This window comes from Rhinoraja longicauda, chromosome 17 (genome assembly GCF_053455715.1).
Source record: "Rhinoraja longicauda isolate Sanriku21f chromosome 17, sRhiLon1.1, whole genome shotgun sequence".
In the NCBI taxonomy this organism is placed as follows: Eukaryota; Metazoa; Chordata; class Chondrichthyes; order Rajiformes; family Arhynchobatidae; genus Rhinoraja; species Rhinoraja longicauda.
In genome coordinates, this window is record NC_135969.1 from 24,953,489 (window position 1) to 24,976,594 (window position 23,106).

Sequence of the window (23,106 nt, forward strand, 5' to 3'; positions counted from 1 at the left end):
ACTTGCAGAACTGTTGACAAAACAGATTTGCTAAGTACCCACAATGCATTTTGTAGATGATACACACAGCAGCAACAGGTAGTTTAGGGAGTGCCACACAGGATGTCCTACACGGATGAATCAAGAAGGTTGCTTTCACTAGGGTGGTGATGAACTTTAAGTGTTGTTCAAATAAAAAAACTGATGGAGAGAAAGGTCATCCACTTACAATACCAGAAATTCAGGTCAGTGCATTTTCTCAAAAGTGCGAAGCTAGGGCTATGAATAGACGGTTATAGGGATCATGTGGAACTCAGTAGTATGGATTAATGTTTCACAGATCCAGGTTCAATCCTGTCCTCAGATAAAATGTGCAAACTCAATGCAAACACAACTCTTTGAATATATAGGTTTGCACTGGTATTCTGGGTTTTCTCCCATTTCCCAAAAGAGGTGCTGATAGGTTAATTGGTTATTGTAAGTTATCTATTGTAGATTAGTGCAAGAATTTAAAGTGAGTTAAGGGCATGCAAAAAGAGCATATATGCAGGGCTAAGGAGATATAGAGGCAGGCACTGGACTGGTGGGATTGCTCTTTTGTGAGCTGGTGAGCCAAATGGTAGCCTATGTTAATAATCATTATGGCCGACCCAGAGCAAAAATTAGGATGCCATCGCTGCGCGGGACAGAGTTGGAAAATAGAGACACTAGCTAAGGAAACCAGGCATTAAGAAAGCAGAGAATTTCCACTGGGGTCCTACTGGTTGCACTTCAAAATAACAAACCAGTCATACTCATTCTGCATTTCATGTGTGTCACCAAGTAGCTATCAACCTACACTTCAGAAGCAGTCCAATCAAGACAGCTTCTTTTTCTAATTTATCTTCCTGAGTTATTTGCTGGAAGTTTAATTGAGTGCTATAGTTATTACCAGTACTGCTACACAAACTGCAAAAATACCTTGAAGTCATATCCAAACTTTTATTCTAAAATGTAAAATTTTGTTTACATGTTTTTTTTAACTCTCAGCAGATCAAAACAGTGCAAATTCTCACTTTGGGTGACATTTAAATACATTTTAGCTCTGTTGCAATTGAGAAACAACAATTAAATCAGTCTTGGGATAATGTTCAATTTTCAAACTCTTCTCAAGGTATCCTGCATTCCCTGAATGTTCTGCACACAATACACCATAGGATGCAGAGGAAGCTTCAGATTGATGACAAGCCTCCATCTGTGGTTACTCACCACAGATAATAATCAGTTATTTGAAACATTCAATTGTTCAATGCAATAAGGAATCAAGTGCAATTATGAGAATCTGAACGAAGCAACAAGGACTACGTGAGATTCTCCACCACCTCAAAAACCACCGGTTGGCACCAGCAATGGCTGCCTCGCCAAGTCTGTCTGTCCCTTCCCTTGTTGTTTTAATAGTATGTGTTAAATGTATGTTTTTAGTGTTATTTAGCTTGTTTTATGTGGGGGTTGGGGAAGATTTTTTAATCTCATTTCTCGACAGAGATGCGATTTTTTTCCATATCGTATCCGTCCACACTGCGGCCTAAACATCGAGAAGTTGGCGCCCTTTGTTAGGGATCGACCTCAGAGCTCCAACTGCAGGAGCCTGCAGAATTTAACATTGTGGAGCTCGCGACCGACTTCGGGGGCTCCAAACCGCAGGAGCTTCAACCACCCCAATGTGGGAGCTTCGATCGCCCTGACGCGGGGGCTTCGATCGCCGGCTGCGGGAGCTTCGATCACCTCGACGGATGGTTCGACTGCCCCGACTGCAGGAGAATATAGAGGAAGAAGATTTGACTTTATTGCCTTCCATCACAGTGAAAAATGTGGGGAATCCGCTGTGGTGGATGTTTATGTTAACTTTTATGTAGTTGTGTGTCTGGTTGCTTTTTAGTATGGCCGTATGGTAATTCGCATATCACTGTACCTTAATTGGTACATGTGACAATAAAAGACCTTTGAAACCTTCTTTCAATGTTGAGCATTGGGCGGTGGATTAGATTAAATATTGTCTTTTATCTCTCTGGGAACTGCATAAAAACGTGGCACTTCTACAACCTAATTCCAATGTCCCTCTACATTGAGGCAAAGGACGGCAAAGGACGGCAAAGGACGGTAAGCTGGAAAAATAGCAGTCAGTGCTCCTTTTCCATTTGCTCTTTTCAACCAGGATTGCTGGATGGTGATGTGTAGACACCTTAACTCAATTCTTCCTCACCATCTAATCCAGAAGCATGGAGCGGAACTGCTGTAAGGGGATTTCCTAGCACAAAAATAGAAAAATTCTTGGCTTGTATGTGTATGTGATCATGCTTTCATGAACATGGTTATAAAAGCCCTTTTTTAAAAAAAATGGTGGATGTGGGGTAGAAAAAACGGTGAAATATTCAAGAAAGAGCTGGATAGAGCTCTTAAGGATAGCGGAGTGAGGGGGTATGGGGAGAAGGCAGGAACGGGGTACTGATTGAGAGTGATCAGCCATGATCGCATTGAATGGCGGTGCTGGCTCGAAGGGCTGAATGGCCTACTCCTGCACCTATTGTCTATTGTCTATTGTCTAAAGTCAAAGAGATTAAGTAAATGGAGGAATAATTTTTTTTTTACATGATGGAAGAGATTAATTATTAATTTCCACAATTTTGCAGGGAGTTGATATTATAATAGACCATTTAATACTGTTAATTTATGATAAAAACAAGATATCTAGAATTTTAAACCCAACCAGAAGCAGTATATTTTAAACTTAAGTTCCGAATATCTGTGGTCTGTTGGCGTCTGGCTCATTTGAGGGAAATTTTGTTCAGAATTATATTTTGCCCCAATTTTTCAAAGTCCTGTACATTAATGCAAAACTAACAATTTACCGTACTAACCAGATCACACTCAATATTGGATTTGTTCCAGGGCATAAATACAACTGAAAAGGAGGTTTGGGGTTTCTATCCAATGTTACAAATTGCTCTCTCCCGCTGCTTTGATGTCCCAATTCCTTTAATGTTCATCACCATTATTCTAAAGAATCTAATGGTGCTGTGTAGAGTATGACAGTTGAACAAAAGTCAACTGATAAACGGGCACAAATTAAGTTCTACTGAACTGTTTTTCTATCATTTTGTACAATTAGTAAAACCGTCTACAAGGTTTAGGTTTATCCTCTGGGAGGGCAATTTGCTTCCCTTTTTATTCTTCCACCCCACTTTTACAGGAAATATCCTTGTTCTGAGATTCTTTAGCTGTCTTAATTAACTCATTGAAGGAAAGACTGGTGCGTTTCAGCAGATAGACAGCGGCGTGCAGCCCACCAACATTCACCCAGACGGTTTGAGTCTTCTTCCAGAGGTGGCACATTTTTGATATGGCCTGTAGGAAAGGAAAATCAGTATCAGTTGTAATTTATTGAGTTGTAGGTTTGGGAAGATTAGTGACACTGTATCACATGTTCTGATTATAGGTGCCTAGTTCAGCATAAAATGAAGCTCATTCATATGGGGCTAGGGTTTCGCAGTTACCCTGAGATACAGAGTGAGCAGGTCACAACGTTAACAAGTCCTATGCTTAGCACTTTATTGTAGTGCTCTAGGTCTTGAAATTACCAACCTTCCTGTACTCAAGACATAATTTAGGCTGCGCTGGGAACGTCTTCATGTGCTCAAGCAGCAAAAGTTCACTCACAGCTCGACTGGAGAAACTGCCTAAGTTGGGTAAATGGGGACGAGGGCTGCAGATGCGATGCTCACGATTTTACTCTGCCCTGTGTGTTAGGTGCAGCCATTGCTGCGGGGGTGGCAGGCTGTCTGGGTCCTGCTGTCTCCCTCATCATATCCTGTAATATAGAATGGATGCTGCCTTCTCTCCCTCTCCATGTTTGATTGCATAGCTTATCCCAGCCCAGAGATTTCGCTGTGGTAACAAGATGATCTATGTGCAACCAGACAACGTCAGTGGGAAGCAGCAGCTTTCATCACTACTGTAGGACCCAGGGGGTCTTGTCAAAAACTGCCCCTAGTAATAGCCGCACTCACTGCACCAGCCAGGGTACAGCCCTGTTGCCCACACCAGCATTCCTGCTCACCCTATCCCACCTAATACCAGCCCTCACTGGGCCCCTCTACACTGCCTTGGGTGATTCTTTGCTGCATTTTCACCAGGTATCTACTACAACAGCACAGTCAGCAATACATATCAATATTTATAATGCCATATTCATCACTTTTACCATTAATTCCATTCTATGGGTTAAAGTAGGTGCCAATGAACATGAATCTAGATTGCTGATTATGGCAGAGTAAATACACCCAAGCCAAGATCTATGATCATCAGCTACATACAAACATATGGAGATCAAAACTAGAATTAGGAGGCACTTTATTGCTGCCTCAACTATAAATGGACCAGTGCTTGTTTGCATTACAAATGTTGCATTTCGCAATCTCGCAGTGTTATCACATGGCATTATCTAATTCTGCATTAAAATATTATTGTGGTAATAATCACCACTGGAAGGAAGAGGTAGAAGAATACCACAGAGTTGCATAGCACCAAAACAACAGCCTTTATGTCCATTTCAGATGTTAAACGAGAGGCAGCAAAATATGGTTGGTTTGTTATTAAACTAACCTGCACATAATCAGTACACCACCAATTGAGAGCTGCCTTTTGGAACAGGGTCCAATCAAAGGACGAGTGCCAACTGTTTAGAAAATCTGCCATGGTTCAGCATGACATCTTGAGATGCATTTGGCTGCGTCCATTCCTAAGTGTCACATGTCAGTGTGAAGGCAGTGAGGTCAGGGTGGTTTAAGTCTCAAAAGAAGAGTTCAGTAAAGGTTTAAACTGATTTCAAACTTTGACTGCAAAGGTGCTTTGTGAATTGCGACTCCAGTGGACCTGGGGAACAGCACAATATCCAGCAATCTCCGTATTCAATCGTTGGCTACCACATCCGAAACAATCCCAGGAATTCCAAACCAAGAGGTGGGTTATATTAAGGAATTTTAAAAAGGATACCAATAAACCACGGAAATGCACCACATAGAAACATACACAAATAGGTGCAGAAGTAGGCCATTCGGCCCTTCGAGCCAGCACCGCCATTCAATATGATCATGGCTGATCATCTAAAATCAGTGCCCCATTCCTGCTTTTTCCCCATATCCCTTGATTCCTTTAGCCCGAAGAGTTAAATCTAATTCTCTCTTGAAACCATCCAGTGAATTGGCCTCCACTGTCTTCTGTGGCAGAGAATTCCACAGATTCACAACTCTCTGGGTGAAATTTGTTTTCCTCATCTCAGTCCTAAATGGCCTCCCCCTTATTCTTAAACTGTGACCCATGGTTCTGGACTGCCCCAACGTTGGGAACATTTTTCCTGCATCTAGCTTGTCCAATCCCTTCAGAATTTTATATGTTTCTATAAGATTCCCTCTCATCCTTCTAAATTCCAGTGAATACAAGCCCAGTCGACCCATTCTTTCATCATATGTCAGTATAGTTGTTCTATGTAAAATCTCAATTTAGTCATCAATAATCAAATTTTAAAAGAGGACAATTCATGTTCCAGTTGTCAGGGCTATCAGTTATATAAACACCCTCTTACCTTCACAAAGCATTTCTTGTCTTGTGTTAGGAGAGCAGCTCTCCCAGTCTCAGGTCTGCACACACGCCCCATTTCCTTCAGACAGGCTGGATACAGGTCCCAGTTTTTCCTCTTTGAACCTATCCTGTTTTCATTAAACATAAATTTCAGAAAATTCTTATGTTATCTTTATTCAATATTCCACCATACAGGCCATTTTTTATTCATCGGCCCAATTTTAGCATTGCATCATGATCAAGTCCTATCATGTTCTCCACTAATCTTTAGACTTTAGAGATACATCCTGACTCTGGGTGCTGTTTTGTATAGAATTTGCAAGTTCTCCCTGTGACTGCATGGGTTTTCTCTGGGTCCTACAGTTTCCTCACACCTCCAAAGACGTGTAGATTTGTATGTTATTTGGTTTCCCTAGAGTGTAGAATAGAACTAGTATATGGGGTGATTGTTTGTCGGCGCGGACTCAGTGGGTCGAAGGGCCTGTTTCCATGCTGTATCTCTAAACTAAGACTGAGTCCCAGGCCAAAGACATAAGATGACATTCCAATTAATACTTTGAGAGCACTGGACTATTGTGGCGTCTTCATAGGAGACTTTTAGCTGAAGCTCCATTTGCCCTTTGAGCATTATTTCAAAGAACTTCCCAAAATCTTGTCCAATATTTATCTCTGTACCAGCATTGTTACGGTAGATTATCTGGTCATGATCAGACGTAGACTCCACCAATGGCTACATTTCAAATTATGTAATTGGCTCTAAAGTGCTTTGAGATGCTCTGGGGCCACTTAAATGAAAGGTCTGTCATTCTCTTTACTTCAATTATTCTACACTGTAGTTATAACACACTGAAGATGCAAGATGCTTCACATGTGAACTCAATTTAGAGTCAAAGAGCTTTAATAAAGAACTCAATCAAAAGAAATGCCTTTAAAGATAGATACAAACTGTACACTACAAGGGCCAGGAAGTGAGCGGGCAAGATCATCTCTGAACCCTCTCACACTGACCACAAAATCTTTGAAGCACTTCCCTCTGGAAAGCGACTCCGGACTGTCAAAGCAGCCACAGCCAGACATAAAAACAGCTTTTTTTCCACGAGTAGTAGTTCTACTCAATAACCAAAGTCTGTAGTCTCTTTTTTGCTCTGGTTTATTTTCACCCACATGTTTAGACCGTAATGTTGTATCTTTATTGTTTTGATGTGGTTATGCTTTATTCTTAATTGTTAACTGTATGTTTGTGTTGTCATTTGTGAGTGGAGCACCAAGGCACATTCCTTGTATATGCACATACTTGGCCAATAAACTTATTCATTCATTCATTCATTCATTCATTCATTCATAATTGGAAGAGTTTCAGGGGGGAAAAAACTAAAATGTTGGGGGAATACACAGGACAGTGTAGGATAACCCAAGTGGATACCATCTTACCACATCCCTTAATGTTTTCAAAGTGAATTATTCTGAGGTGCTAACACAGTGTTTAATAAGCAGATGGGACAAACATTTTTGCACACAAGGTCCCATAAATAATAATGGAGATGAGCAATGAGATGATAATTCCACAGCTCAGAGTGAAGAATCTTACCTCTTTCCAAAAGGCATGTCTGTTATAACTATATCCACAGAGCTGGTCTTGAGTGGAAGATTACAGATATCCCACTGTACAACATCCAAAGGCAAGCCCCAGTTAGCCCTGCAATGCACAACCAAGCACAATTCAGAAAAGAAGCAATTAAAAGAGGCCAGATACAAAACGCCGGAGTAACTCAGCGGGACAGGCAGCATCTATGGAGAGAAGAAATGGGTGACTTTTCGGGTTGAGACCCTTCTTTAGACTGGTCACCCATTCCTTCTCTCCAGATGCTGTCTGTCTCACTGAGTTACTCCAACTTTTTGTGTCTATCTTCGGTTTAAATCAGCATCTGCAGTTCATTCTTACACAATTAAAAGAGGCCTTAGGATAGCCTCCACAAACTTGTTTTTCATACAAACCCCCCCACATCCCCCTCCTACTACTTCCCTGATGCTCAACAGTACTCACATTTCTCAAATATAAACCAGTCAGTGAACATTGACAGGTTATCCAAGTACCGAGGGCTCTGCACAGGTATTAGGATTGGAAAGTCTGATTGATTTTCCTCTTCTAACCCCCAGGTGATAAGGCACAGTAGAAGGCTGTGACTACCATCTTGATAGAGGTCAGGGAACCTATGTGTTATTTGGGTGTACATTCTGATTAAACATGCATTATGCTGTCATATGCCAACCTGACCCAACACAGGAGTACTTAATATTACTGATGTGTCTTTGGTCAGTGTTCAATATTTGGTGTTTCACCTTCAAACTGGATTGATAGCATGTTTGAGATTGTTATAGTTATGCAGTAGGTTTGGAATGGGAAAAACAAGTACTCAACAAGACCTCTGGTCACACTATCAGCATTTAACAAAAATGCCATTTCTAAATAAATCTTTTGTATGTTAAATGAATCTAACCAAGAGCATGTCCGTTTGGGTGGGTTTTGATAAGGGATTTTGCAATGAAAAGTAACAATTCCTTACATTTTAAATTTGATTGTTGGTAACTAATATTGGTGTTTTTAATTTATTGAACTAATATTGGGGTTTTTAATTAACTGATTTTATTGAATTTACTGTCTTTTTTGTTTATCATATTATCTATGAGTTCTGTGTTGATAGGCCTGTTATGCTGCTGCAAGAAATAATTTAATTGTTCTGTTGTTGGTACATAGGACAACTAAACCCTCTTGACTCTTGACTTTCTGGGAGACCTCATTTTCCATGTATATACAAAATATCTAGGTTGCAAATGGACCTAATACCAGATACCATCTGATGATGTTGACCTGTGGTGCGTACAATTCTGTGTGCCAAGAGAATTCCATGTTCAGATAATAGGTTATTTGGCTAGACAGCCATCTAAACCAACACTATCCTTTGCTAAACATGATATGCAGTTTGTGTCTATATGCAGCTTTGGTGTCAATCACAGACCTTAAGAGAAGGTCTGTGACAATGTCCTTAATAGCAGAAATAGGCCATTCAGCCCATCTATTTTTGGCTGATCTATTTTTCCTTCTCAACCCCATTCTCCTGCCTTCTCCCTGTAACCTTTGATGCCCTTACTAATCAAGAACTATCAGTCTCTGCTTTAAAAGTACCCAAGTACCTAGTGGGGTACCGCAAGGCTCAGTGCTGGGACCCCAGTTATTTACAGTGTATATTAATGATTTGAACGAGGGAATTGAATGCAACATCTCTAAGTTTGCAGGTGACACGAAGCTGGGTGGCAGTGTTAGCTGCGAGGAGGATGCTAGGAACCTGCAGAGTGACTTGGATAGATTAGGCGAGTGGGCAAATGCATGGCAGATGCAATATAATGTGGATAAATGTGAGGTTATCCACTTTGGCGGCAAGAACAGGAAAGCAGAGTATTACCTGAATGGTGACCGATTAGGAGAAGGGGAGATGCAACGTGACCTGGGTGTCATGGTGCACCAGTCATTGAAAGCAAGCGTGCAGGTGCAGCAGGCAGTGAAGAAAGCGAATGGTATGTTGGCATTCATAGCAAGAGGATTTGAGTTTAGGAGCAGGGAGGTTCTACTGCAGTTGTACAGGGCATTGGTGAGACCGCACCTGGAGTATTGTGTGCAGTTTTGGTCTCCTAATCTGAGGAAAGACGTTCTTGCCTTAGAGGGAGTACAGAGAAGGTTCACCAGATTGATCCCTGGGATGGCGGGACTTTCATATGAAGAAAGACTGGATAGACTAGGCTTGTACTCGCTGGAATTTAGAAGACTGAGGGGGGATCTTATAGAAACATATTAAATTCTTAAGGGGTTGGAGAGGCTAGATGCGGGAAGATTGTTCCCGATGTTGGGGGAGTCCAGAACCAGGGGTCACAGCTTAAGGATAAGGGGGAAGTCTTTTAGGACCGAGATGAGAAAACATTTCTTCACACAGAGAGTGGTGAGTCTGTGGAATTCTCTGCCACAGAAGGTCGTTGAGGCCAGTTCATTGGCTATATTTAAGAGGGAGTTAGATGTGGCCCTTGTGGCTAAAGGGATCCGGGGGTATGGAGAGAAGGCAGGTACAGGTTACTGAGCTGGATGATCAGCCATGATCATATTGAATGGCGGTGCAGGCTCGAAGGGCCGAATGGCCTACTCCTGCACCTATTTTCTATGTTTCTATGTCTTTGGCCTCCACAGTTGGCTGTGGCAATGAATTCCACAGATTCACCACCCTCCAGCTAACGAAATTCTAAAGGTATGTATTTTTATTCTGAGGCTATGCCCGCTGGTTTTAAATTCTCCCATTACTCGAAACATGTTTTCAACATCCACTCTATCTAGGTCTTTCATTATCCAGTACGTTTCTATGAGACCCCCCTTCATCCTTCTAAACTCCAGCCAGTAGAGGCCCAGAGCCTTCAAATGCCCCTCATAGTTAACCCAATCATCCCTGGGATAATTCTCGTCTGTAATTTTGGGTGGTATCTTGTCCATCCCTCCTCGAAAAAGGCCTAATAAAAAAATAGTTGCAAAGCTAGATTCCACAGCACTGGTTGTATGAAAATAGAATCATCACCTTGACTGGACATTTTGTTGTGGTAATATCTCACTTTCTATCCGATTTAAACTCAGTGACCACTCAAAAGCGGAACAAATTCTTACCTTCCCTTATCGAGTCTCTTCTTCTGCAAGGAATTGATGTTATTAATGGATCTGTTCACCGCCAGCACATTGTTGTCTCCACCAAGAAAGTAAGAGTGTGTGAATTCCAAAGCTCCCTAGAAGAGTATTTAAGTGAGATAGGGGACCATCACCTAAGCCACAGCCCAGAATAGCTTTTGTTCAAAGTACTTTTTGTATACAGTAATTACAAATGACCCTTATGAACAATTTGCTGCCCTACAAACAGATATAATATTTGTGACACGACCTGCTTTAAATGTTTAATTGATTTCCAATATTCACCATGTGTTTAAACCACGATTTCACCATGTGTTTAAACTGATTGTGGCACCTTCAGCTCTACTGCCAAAGTAGACATCTTGGTCAGCATGGATAATTTGGGCAAAGGGACTGTTCCTGCACTGTACAACTCTGCAACTCTTTTTAGAGGGGTTCAGGTGGTTTGCATGTGTTAGTCAAACCCATTGTTGTACTCTTGAGACAATGCAACTGGGGCTATGCAGGAAAAATCAGGATGGCAGGCAATTAATGATGTCGGGGAAACTGAAGGATTGATCCTGTGTGAATAGCAGAACAAGAATCCACCACGAGAGGAGATAGTCATTATATTCCTCCTCCATCTCCACCCTGTAAAGGTGAGAACTATCACTGGGTCACAGATCCCAGTGATGGATTTTCCAATATCTCACCATTTCCCAGGCATACAGTATTGACTGTGGAGGCTATCCTGCTTTCAGTAAGTGTAAGAAAATAACCGCAGTGCTGGTACAAATCGAAGGTATTTATTCACAAAATGCTGGAGTAACTCAGCAGGTCAGGCAGCATCTCAGGAGAGAAGGAATGGGTGACGTTTCTGGTCGAGACCCTTCTTCAGACTGATGTCAGGGGGGCGGGACAAAGGAAGGATATAGGTGGAGATAGGAAGACAGTGGGAGATCTGGGAAGGGGGAGGAGAAGAGAGGGACAGAGGAACTATCTAAAATTGGAGAAGTCAATGTTCATACCGCTGGGCTGCAAGCTGCCCAGGCGAAATATGAGGTGCTGTTCCTCCAATTTCCGGTGGGCCTCACTATGGCACTAGAGGAGGCCCATGACAGAAAGGTCAGACTGGGTGTGGGAGGGGGAGTTGCTCAGCCACCGGGAGATCAGGTTGGTTAAGGCGGACTGAGCGAAGGTGTTGAGCGAAGCGATCACTGAGCCTGCGTTTGGTTTCGCCGATGTAAAGAAGTTAACATCTAGAGCAGCGGATGCAATAGATGAGGTTGGAGGAGGTGCAGGTGAACCTCTGTCTCACCTGGAAAGACTGTTTGGGTACACTATTGTTATTTGAAATCAGTTGATCTAATTTTCGTCAACCAATGAATAATTTAATTTTTTGCTCTATCTTTGAACAATCTCTATTAGTTCGGCACCAATAAATGAGAAATTTGTACTGTTAGAGCTTTGGCAACCATTGGTCCAAAGTCATTTGTTCCTTACTCAACCCCCTAACAAGTATGTTTTTGCATGTTTAAACATGTTTAAGCTGGAGTGTCAAGAAGTTGGTCGGGTGAGAACCTTGGATAATTTATCCGTTTGCAGGTGTAAGGTCAATCGTGCCACAATCATTCTATGCAAGATCAATTTAGCTCATATCATGAATGAAGTCTAACCACTTTTTGCTCTGCATTTTGGCCTGAGTGCAGTATACATGTAGCGTGGATGGAATGAGAGACCTGTTGTCAAGATGGGTTGCAAATGACAAAGTATAAGACACATAGTGACAAATAATGCAGGAGTCTGACTGTGCACAACTAAGACTACCATGGATAAGTCAGATCCAGTGCAGGAGAAACAAAGGATGGGATGTCTCCCTGTTGTACATTAGATGTTACTTGTATTCTAATGGAAACATCTGTAGAATGAGTCCAGTACAACTAGTTTATTTCCAGGTATTACACAACAGACAACAAACAGTGTGCTGACATGCTTTCACATCTAAATTCTTCATGGGCTGACTTTGAGTGTGAAGAAGTTTATAGCTTGCATAAACCTCCATAATGGGAATGTAAAAATTGATAGGAAAGGCAAAATGTGAAAGGAAAAAAACAGGAGATGGTGAATGATGTAAGGGTGGCATGTGGACCGTGAGACGGATGTGGAGTGGGAAAAGTACAATGCAGGGAGGAATAAAGTAATGGTCAGAGGAGAAATAACGATGTGGAAAGAGATAGAAAAATAAAAGATAAAAATGTGGATGGAGATAAAGAAAATAGTGGAGATATACATGTATAAAATTGTGAAGCAGAGTGACACAGTCCAACGATGTACAGGTTTGTAAGTTAATTGGCTTCGGTAAATTGTAAAATTATCCCTAATGTGTGTAGGTTGTGTACGGGGTGATCGCTGGTCGGTGCAGACTCAGTGGTCTGACGGGCCTATTTCTGTGCAGTATCTCTAAAGTCTACATTAGATAATGCAAGCTAAGTCTAAAATATAAAGGGCATGGGATTGAAACCTTATCCAAGGTAAACGGAAAATTGGGAATGTGCAAGATCCAATGCAGAAGCTGCAAGGAAGGATTACTGTAGCCACATCCTTCTGTAGCTGACCTATTCTCCTCTGTGACTTTACCTCGATTGGTATAGCTCCAGTTCCACACATTGGATCAATGATGATATCGGTTAACTGAGGACTGCAAAGCCTACCACAGCAAAAAAATTAAACAAATTAGCACACAGACAAGAATTTAGTTACATTTACCTTTGGTTGAAATTTTGCAGTAGAACCACATCTGCAATCTCATGCCTTAACACAAAAATTTGTGGTTATAGATAAAGGCTCTCAGAAAGTACAGTTTAACTGCACGCAGGGAGGGGTAATGTGATGTAATGCAGCCAGTGGCAGCTCCACAGTGCTGGGAGCTGCATATCAAGGTGCTGTAGGTGAGGAGGCTCACATCTGTTTTGTCCAATCCACTGGAATACGTGCAAAAATATTTTGCAACCAGGAAATGAATAAGAAATATAATATCATGTCTAATCCAGTACTTTGTGGTACTACGTATATTAATAGAAATGAATGAAATGCAATTGTTTCAAACAACACTCTTAATTCAAGGTAAAATGTTTATAGATACAAGAATTAATTGTTCAGTTAGGCCTTTGGATGCGTAATATTCATGTAATAAAATACACCAAGGAAATAAAGAATATGTTATATTTTGCATTTACAGTAAGATGTTTCACAAAGAGGTTTATTAAAATAATTTGGATGCAAACGTTAAGAGGTATTGGGGCAGCAGGAGATGACTGATGGGCAGGAGTCAAAGAACTGGTCTGGATTTGGATTGGTGCACTCCGCATCGAGTGCATTAATGCTGAGTCCATAGATTTTCATGTATGGTGATGATGTAATCAAAGGGCAAGCTGCACAATCTTAAAAGATCCTGTCAAACAGATGTTAAAGGTAAAGGTGAAGATAGACACAAAAAGCTGGAGTAACCCAGCAACACAGGCTGCATCTCTGGAGAGAAGGAATGGGTGACGTTTTGGGTCGAGGTCCTTTTCCAGTCTGAAGAAGGGTCCCAACTCGATACATCACCCATTCCTTCTCTCCAGAGATGCTGCCTGGCCCACTGAGTTACTCCAGCTTTTTGTGTCTATCTTCGGTTTAAACCAGCATGTGCAGTTCCTTCCTGCACATTGAGGGTAAAGGCAAACACAAAGATGTTGAATAGTACATTAATAAGATTAACAGATGCAATGTGTTGCCCTCCAACAATAGGGTTTGGATACTACAAACAGGGAACACCGATTTCTTTCATTGGAGAAACCAATTGTAAGTGGTTACCAAGAGAGGATGGAAAGATGCAAATGCAACTTCCTTTACATTAAAGGTTCATGTAGCACAACATGATTTCGTATAGGACTCCATGACATTCAACTTTGTTCAATGTCTCCAAGTCAAAGGTGCATGGGCCCAAGCTATGCTCCTCTTTGTTAAATCCATGGAATAGTCCTTGTATCAGTCCTCTCCAGGTTTCCTCCCTCAGCTCTTTTTCTGTACAAAAATGGTTACAGTGTTGATTCCTACATTTGTACAGAACTTGATTCATTCATGACCTTTGCTAATATTTTCCACCCATCTTAATTTCTTATATTATCTAGCTAACAACTATCACTTTTGTTTACTGCTTTCTGACCCCATCATCCAGGGAAATCTTTCTCTTTGTAAAAGTACAACTGGCTATTTAACCAATTTCTTCTGACATGCCCACTGCTGCATTATAAAACCACTTGCCAATCTCCGATTTATTTATGTAGGCTAGATCCATAAATTCCTTGAAATTGGCCCTCCTAACACAAATTACTTTTATTCTAGATTAGTTGTCCCTGTTCATCTCCAACACATTTCAAGTTCAAATCTCCAGATGTTTGGAAGAACCAAGCAAATTAAACAAGTCTTACCTTAACATCCCATAGGCCAAAGTAGATCGAAGAGTTGTAGGTCCAAAGTGCACTATGTTTCGTCTGTGTAGACTTTCCTCTGTAAGAGCTATTCCGATTACTACTTCATTATCATGAATATTAAGTAGGATCTGCAATTAAAATGTGTGAATGGATTGACGGAGACAGAAACAAGATTAATGTTGGGAGTGCATCAGTATCATTTTCTTCCCACGGGTAACAAAACACTTCTCACCATTATTGTGGTTATTTTCCAACAAAGTAAATGATACTATCAAAACCAATGACCACCTGCTGTATCCAGAAACATCCTGTCTGTGTACCATCTGTCCACAGCATTGCAGTTTATTATACAGAATACCAAATTTAATGCATCAACTGCAGACAGACTTAGACCGACATTAGGCTATAATTTAGCTCTATGCTGTAAGATATGGCTTTACAATTAGATTGATATTTTGAACTATTATAATGCACATACATTTTAGGACATTAACAATATGAAATGAGAAAAGGTAATAGATCATTCATTTCTTCCTTCCACGTGTTCATAATCTTTCCTATTCGTTATTCAACCCATGAATATATCACTTGGTGGCACTGAAATGCAATTGTCTTCATGGTACAGATATTCCCATTTCAATATCCTCCTTTGGCCTAGTATACAAGACTATTCATTCTCTTTTAACAGATAAAACCACTCCGCCCCAGACATCTATCCACTTAGTATACACTTGTCTGCATAATCTTCAAGTCCATATCACAATAGATACTTTTGATATGTTATTGTTTAAAAATAAATTAAACATCTTCTTTAACTGAATTGCTTCATTTAATAATTTCAAACAAGATGGGGCTTTTATCTTGCTAAACACAAGCTGTCGCTGCATCAGTGGACGCATGAAACCTACCAAGATTGACAACATCTACCTACTCTCTGGCATTGCACCTCCTGGAATCTTAAGAGCTGTAGCCAGTCAAAAAGAATGCCTCAGACAATCAGAGGATGAAAGACACCCCCTACATGACCACCCTTTGCTACCTCAGCATTTGAAATCATGCAGAAGTTTCCTCTCTTCTGTCCATCCCCTGAACTGCAGTGCATCGTCCAGAAGGCTCAAACTCTGGGAAGAGAGACTAGAGAAATCTCCGGAAGACATTCACATGGCAACCAATCCCTCTGAGAAACTCCCACCAGGTTCCGACCAACCGTGGATAACCTGGCGCAGTCTCAACAGACTGCGGACAGGCATGGGGAGGAGCAAATTGAACATGCTGAAGGGGGGATATACTGAAGATGTGGCAGACTGCGAGTGTGGATGGGGCCTCCAGACTATGGAACATCTCCTGAGCTGTATGACACATGCACTGTAAAGGATCTTGCAGAGGCCAACGACGTGGCACTAAAATTTGTTCGCTATTGGCAAACAGTTGTGTGATGACACAAATAAATAATTTTTTAATTATTGGAGACTGAAAGTAAATGGAAAAGAATTAAAAACACGGGGCTGAAAATTCTTTTGTGCTAGGAGTGACAAAACAATAGTTGAAACAGGAAATGCTAGAAACTCAGTAGATCAAGCAGCATCTGTGGAGAGAGAAACAGCTAATGTTTAAAGCCGAAAACCCTTCATCAGTGCCAGAAATAGCTGTGTGCAACAGTGGTTGTTGGGAGTACATTTTATGTATAAGCAGAAGTCAAAGGTTAGGTCCGGCTGTAAGACTGCAATAATCGACTGCCATCAATGCCACTGATCCTCATTATCAGTGTGCGCCTGTAAAGAATGGTAATTGGTTATTTGTGTACAATGATGAAGGGCTATTCTTAGCAGCTGGCAGCTTCAAAAGAACAAAAAGGGGTGGAAGGGTAAGGAAAGTTCAATAAATTGAATACCTCTACATCAAATCTGGTCATATCTGCCTTCCATTTGAACAGATCTTGAACAGCGCCTCCAAATTCTCTGGCTGCCTCCATTGAGGTAAAGATATGCTTCTCCCCAGCTCTGTTGCAGGTAACTCGAAATTTGAGTGGTCCACAGGTCTCCCCTTCGTTTTCGTTTTCGTTTTCATTTTTGCCAGTGGCATGTCCATCAAGTGAAATCTGATCAGTGACTATATCATTGAAGATCAAGGTAGACTCTATAGTTTCAGAGGGCCGATTGCTCGTTGGTTCAGACTCAGCAACATGCGATGTAGTTCCATTGTGCAGTTGATCTCCAGAAGCCAAACGAGCACAGGCCAATGGCACACTGTCTTTGTTACTCTCGTGTGGTGTTTTTGTAGCCAGGCTACTTTCTTGAGTGGCTTTCCTGCGCTGTAACTTCCTCTTCTTGAGACTGTTGTTCAGCTCCCATACTTCAAGGGGATTTGCCCAGGGAAGTTGGCCAGCCAACTGCCTGAAGTCCTCTAGTATACTATCCTGTTAACGAAATGTGGAGACTTCAGCACAAAAACTAAGCCGATACTTCTGGTGCAAAACTAATAATATGTTGTATTGTGACAGATGGCATCTTTGAATGAGATATTAAACCAAAGCACCATCTGCTTCTCAAATGGATGATAAGAACCAAAGAGCACTATTTCAAAGGGGAGGACTTCCCTTTTCTTCAGTAAACTAACATTATTTATCCAATTATCAATTATTAAATAATTCCTTATCTGTTGCCTCTGATCATTGAGGATGATGTTAGGATATGAATTATCTTGGCTCAACAGATTAGAAAGTTAAGTCAGCATGGGTGCAAATAAGAAAAAGGGACAAGTAACATTGGTGGTCTTTTGGCATCTCAGGGCCCTCCCCAGGTAACCTCCATACGGATGTACAAATAAGCTGCAATAATTGGGAACTGGGTTGAGCAGACCTCAGAGTGCTGAGCAAACTTACTTGCTCACTCACTGAGTCAGTGAGGCCAACTGGCAGCCGCTCTTCCCGAGCCTGCTCATTTCCCCCTCACAGCTGTTTCTGTGATTCTCTTCCACACATCATTCTTGATCATTTGCGATTTATAAAAAAATCAGATTACAAAACAGTTCTCAAGAACAGAACCCTTTCATAACTTGGGAACTGCCTTTACTAGCGGTTACACAGTTTGTCTGAGAATCAATATTGAAGCAATGAACTTTTAACAAAGTTGTTTTAAGAATCATTGGGGCTTTAGGTATAGTCAAATCAGCAAAGGAGATTTTGTGAACAATTAATTAATTGCATTTAAGACATTTGTTAAAAACATTAGAATTTGGACAACATTAGAGAAATGGGTTGTGTGGTGAGATTATTTCATCACATAGTAAATTATCCTCAAGAAGCCAGAATTTGTTAGAATTTCATATTCTGTTTGATACCAACAAACTTGACTGAAACCAGTCTTGAATTTAATTAGAATTTCATAGATAGGAGGGACAAGATGGTGATACAAGATTAGAAAATTAGATTTATAAGTGTGATTCCATTTTAATATTAGAGAAGCAGCCTGGAAACAGGCCCTTCTGTGCACTGAGTCCATGCTGACCATCGATCACCCATTCACAACAGTTCTATGTTATCCCACTTTCTTATTCACTTCCGACACATTAGGGACAATTTTACCCAAGCCAATTAACCTACAAACCTACATGTCTTTGTGTGGGACGAAACTGGAGCACCTGGAGAAAACCCATACAGTCACAGGGAGAACATGCAAACTCCACACAGCCAAGACCTGAGATCAGGATTGAACCTGGGTCTCTAGCCCTGTGAGGCAGCAGTTTTATCAGCTGTGCCTCTGTATCATCCATAGCAGATAAGCAATGGCAGTTATTGAAATAAACATGTCATGGTTCGTAATGAATACAGATTCTATTGAGAACGATAAATGCAAATGTGAACCATTCATAGGCAACTAAAACTAACAAACTAATAATGTACTATTACATTAAAGAAAGGTCTGAGTAAGTTGGATTGAAATATTGAGACACCAAAGAATAATATAAAAAAGTAGAGAGTGAGCATGTGGTATCTCTGCATAAAGACAGGTTGTAAAAGCTTTTGCAAGTATGTAAAAAGAAAAAAGTGGCTAAATGAAATAAATATTTTAGATCGGTATTTGCAGTGTAAACTCAAAACGCATGCTGGTAGGTAAACTGGAGGAAAAGGAGATTGTGGAACAAAGCAATTAATATAACTGGCAAAATATATGATGAAAACTAAAAGAGCTAAAAGTTGACAAACCTGGTATTGATGCATGCATTCTAATTTCTAATTAGAGTCACAGTGCATGGAAACTGGTCCTTTGGGCTCACCAAGCCATACTGTCAAACACCTATTCACACTAATACTACACTAATCTTATTTTATTCCCTCCACATTCACAGCAACTCTCCCAGTTTCTACCACTCATATACACACAAGGAGCAGGTTACAATAGCCAATTAATTTACCAACCAACATGTCTTGGGGATGTGGGAGGATACCAGACCACCAAGAAGCATACATGGTCACAGGCAAAATATGCAAGATCCACACAGACACCACCAAAGGTCAGGATTGAACCCAGGTTACTGGAGATAAGAGGCAGCAGCTCTACTTGCTAAACTGCTGTGAGAGAGGAAATTGTAGAACTAATAGTAGACACATTGGATTTTGTCTTCCAAAACTTGAAGGGCCTACTTCTATCCCTTTATCTTTTGTTGTGTCATCAATAGTTTAATGCAATGGCAAGACACTTACCTTGGCATCGTTAAACTGATAATGGGGAAACTCCTTGACGACAACAAATAAATTATCAACAGATCTCAAAAGATGAACCTGAAAAAGAGGGAACAGCATCAATTAGAATTTTTGTAACATTGGAAACATGACATGCAATGACATACCACAAAACAAGATGCTGATTTCAGGTGACTAGTCAAAAGCCATTTCTCTCAAATGACAAGAGAAAAGTAATTTGTATTTAATACAGCATCTTTATTATTCCTTTAAAGGCATCTCAGAGCCCTAAATAGAAATAGACAATAGACAACAGGTGCAGGAGTAGGCCATTCGGCCCTTCGAGCCAGCGCCACTATTCAATGTGATCATGGCAAATATGGGTCTTCAACCTGAAACATTTACTCCATTTTCCCTTTGAAAGATGCTGTTTGACCTGCTAAAGTTTTCCTGATTTTGTTTCAGATTTGCAATGGCAACATTTTTCCCCTTGTATTCATTAAATTAATATAGGAAATGCAGCAGACTTTCACAAACAATAGAACAGAAACAACCAGACATATTTAAAAGTATTCAGAAAAAAAGAACTGTTTCCTCAGACTGAGGAGTCTAGATCTAGGTGTCTTGGTCTCAGAATAAGAGATGTGCCATTTACGACTGAAATTGAGTTTTCATTTGGATGGATTCAAAAGATTTATGGCTATTTGGGGAATGAAAGAATATGAGGATAGTGCAGGAAAATGATATGGAGGTGGAAGCTCAGCCATGATATTGATAAATAGCAGAGCAGACTCAATGAGTCAAACAGCCTCCTTCTGCTCTGGTTTCTTATGTTATTCAATGGGGTTAAATATCAGTGTGTAAGAAGGAACTGCAGATGCTGGTTTAAACCAAAGATAGACACAAAAAGCTGGAGTAACTCAGCGGGACAGGCAGCATCCCTGGAGAGAAGGAGTGGGTGACGTTTCTCTGGTAGTATTAAATCTTTTTCCTTTCATTTAAAACCTAAATACTCTAGTTCTTGAATCCCTCATCTGGAAAAAAACTGTGTGCATTCAACCTATCTTTTTCACGATTTTATACACTACAAGATCACTCCTCAGCCACCTGTGCTCCAAGGAATAAAGTCCTAGCCTGTCCAACCTCTCCCTACAGCTCAGGCCCTGGAGTTCTGGCAACATCCTTGCAAATCTTACATTTACATCTCTCACGGCACTGGAGTCAGCAATGATTATGTTCTCGACTTCTGAGAGGTTAGAGTATTATCAACTAAGCCGTGGCCAATTCACACAGGAAAATAATGCTCCAATGTGATCAGCTCTCCATGTTGAGCCAGCAAAACTCTGGGTATGAATAGTTTAATTGTCTTTCAATCTTTTAGATTAGGTCTTACAAAGAACATGGTTCTCAGCTTTCAACATTTTTAAATGTATGGAATAGATACAAAACCAACCTGAAAAAGATTATCCGTGGAAATCTCAAAATAGATTCTTCCTCGATCCTTGCTAATTCTGGACTCAGATCCAATTTTTTCTTGGACTTCATCAGCAGCAGTTTTCTCAAACCCGGTAGGAACAGTTGCTCCAACTGTGACATGAGGCCCCAGCAAACATTCGTGCTGCTTATTTGTCACATCTTTATTTTCACGAGACCCTCCCTCCACTTCAGACAAAGTCACTGCTGCATTTTGCACCTCAGCATCTCCATTGACTGCAGACATTGCTTCAATATTTTTTTAAAGAAAAAGATATGCATTCATATAGCAATTTTCAATTCAGGATGTTCCATAGTAAATGTAATTAAAGTGTACTCCCTGTGGTAATGTTAGAGGGGTGGTAGCCTTTTCACGTTGCAGGATTCCACAAATAATAATTAGGGGTGCTGATCAAGAGATTAAGCGGACTTCAGTAAGATCAAGAGTGCAATGGATATTTTGCAAACTTTTAATGGCATCAAGTTAATGTCTCCAATAAAAGACAACATTTCTCACATTGCAATACTCCTACAGTAGAGTACTAGTCTGCCATAGTTAAATTCAAACGGTATCGGTATGCCACAGGTGACAGCTCACTCAGGTTGTCCTCTGATCGTGCACTCACCAAGAATCAGACTAACTCAATCCAAATGATTCTGAGGCAGAAAACAACACTTAGTTGAAAGATTGCCAGACGATTCCACAAATTCCTTTCATTTAGCACTTGCCGATCCCTTTACTTCCCTCCCAGATGGTCTACTTTCCTTTGTGACCTATTGCTATTTTTCAAGATTAATAAATTAGATCTGGCACAATCAAGAAAAAATTTACACACGATTTCATTCCAAACAAGGAAAACATTTTAAAATCCATGATCCTTTCCAGCAATTTCAGTCAGACATAGGAATAGGATGCAGCTCTCCTCCACTGCATGAGATCAGCCCTTCCCAGGATCGGGTAATCAGTTAATGCCACTGATCCTGGTTAGATTCGTGCTATTGTCAGTGATGGGGGCCATGGCTGAACCCAGATACTATTCCCAGTGAGTGACTAACATGTCTAACTTCTATGAGGTGACATGTGAACATGGTCGCACTCGAATCAATGACTATGGGTTACAACAATACCCTAATATGCCCCCTCGATGACTCGATCACACCCCCTCCCTGGGACTAAGGTCACACTCACTCCTACTCCCTCATTCCTCGCTCCCTGGTCAGTCCCATCCAAACCGTAACTGTCACAATGAGTGAAGTGGCAGCCGACCCCAAACCCCGCACATGTCAGTGACTGAGCTCACACGCGATCCTACATCACCCCGCGAGGGAACAACTCACTCTCGATTGCCCTTTCCCGTGGCTGAGGTGACTCCCGGCCCTGCTGCCCCGGGACCCGTCGCCCGGTTCCGCTATCCCTGCCCCACCCGCTGCGGTTGCCAGGCTCCCGTGTACTTCCGGCGCCGCTCCGGAAGCGCATGCGCAGTTAGGCTGCCCGACGGAGAGGGGGGGGGGGGAGCAGACGCGACATGTGGCGATGTGGGCGAGGTGAGTGAGGGATATCATCGCCCCTCCCCGTGTGTGGGGGGAGAGAGGGACATCCCCTCCCCCACTGTGTCTGGAGGTCGGAGACAAAAACACACCACTACCCTGTGTGTCTGTGAAAGAAGGGGGGATGTGGGACATCCACCCTCTTATAGAAACATAGAAAATAGGTGCAGGAGTAGGCCATTCGGCCCATTCGAGCCAGCACCGCCATTCAATGGGATCATCCAAAATCAGTACCCCGTTCCTGCTTTCTCCCCATATCCTTTGATTCTGTTAGCCATCAGAGCTATATCTAACTCTTATGTGTGAGGTAGAGAGACAAGCACTCTCTTCCCTTTTGTGTGGGGTTGAGGGTATATCCAATGCATTGCATATAAGCTGCACATTCTGTTGTGAATGTTGTGAGTCAATTAATAGCGAATGGGAAGAGACTTGAAGAACAGCCCTATTGCTGATGACGGGACTGCACGCATGCTGAAAACAACGCTAATGTATTTACAACCATCGTCATCTGGAAGTGCGGAGTGGGTGGTCTATATATACTTCTTCCTGAGATTCCCAGCATCTCAGAAGCCAGTGTGCAGCAAATTTGATTCCCACCATGTGACATCAAGGAATGACCAATACCCTGTGTCCCTGTT

The 23,106-nt window shown here is 41.4% G+C and overlaps 1 protein-coding gene across 2 annotated transcripts; it reads right to left on the reverse strand.

Moving 5' to 3' along the window:
- Positions 1-688: 688 nt before the first annotated feature.
- On the reverse strand, positions 689-22,357 carry thumpd3 (THUMP domain containing 3). Of its 2 annotated transcripts, none has more exons than XM_078414387.1 (10): positions 22,259-22,357; positions 20,901-21,169; positions 19,469-19,546; positions 16,658-17,182; positions 14,764-14,894; positions 12,929-12,998; positions 10,295-10,317; positions 7,184-7,291; positions 5,600-5,723; positions 689-3,363 (listed from the first exon to the last, which is right to left on the reverse strand). In XM_078414387.1, exons 2-10 carry the CDS (start codon positions 21,165-21,167, stop codon positions 3,184-3,186), a joined length of 1,506 nt encoding a protein of 501 aa, XP_078270513.1. In that variant the 5' UTR covers positions 21,168-21,169; positions 22,259-22,357; the 3' UTR covers positions 689-3,183. The 2 variants fall into 2 exon arrangements, with proteins under 2 accessions (XP_078270513.1, XP_078270512.1); XM_078414386.1 differs by having other exon boundaries at positions 692-3,363; positions 10,295-10,410.
- Between the last annotated feature and the right edge of the window lie 749 nt (positions 22,358-23,106).

Excerpts from the sequence above, each read along its gene's own strand:
- thumpd3 (XM_078414386.1), bottom strand. The coding sequence starts at position 21,167 with ATGTCTGCAGTCAATGGAGATGCTGAGGTGCAAAATGCAGCAGTGACT. Across the intron at positions 10,411-12,928 it reads CTGGAGCTATACCAATCGAG|GGAGCTTTGGAATTCACACA; the intron begins GTAAAGTCACAG and ends ATACTCTTCTAG. Across the intron at positions 5,724-7,183 it reads GACATGCCTTTTGGAAAGAG|GATAGGTTCAAAGAGGAAAA; the intron begins GTAAGATTCTTC and ends TAATGAAAACAG.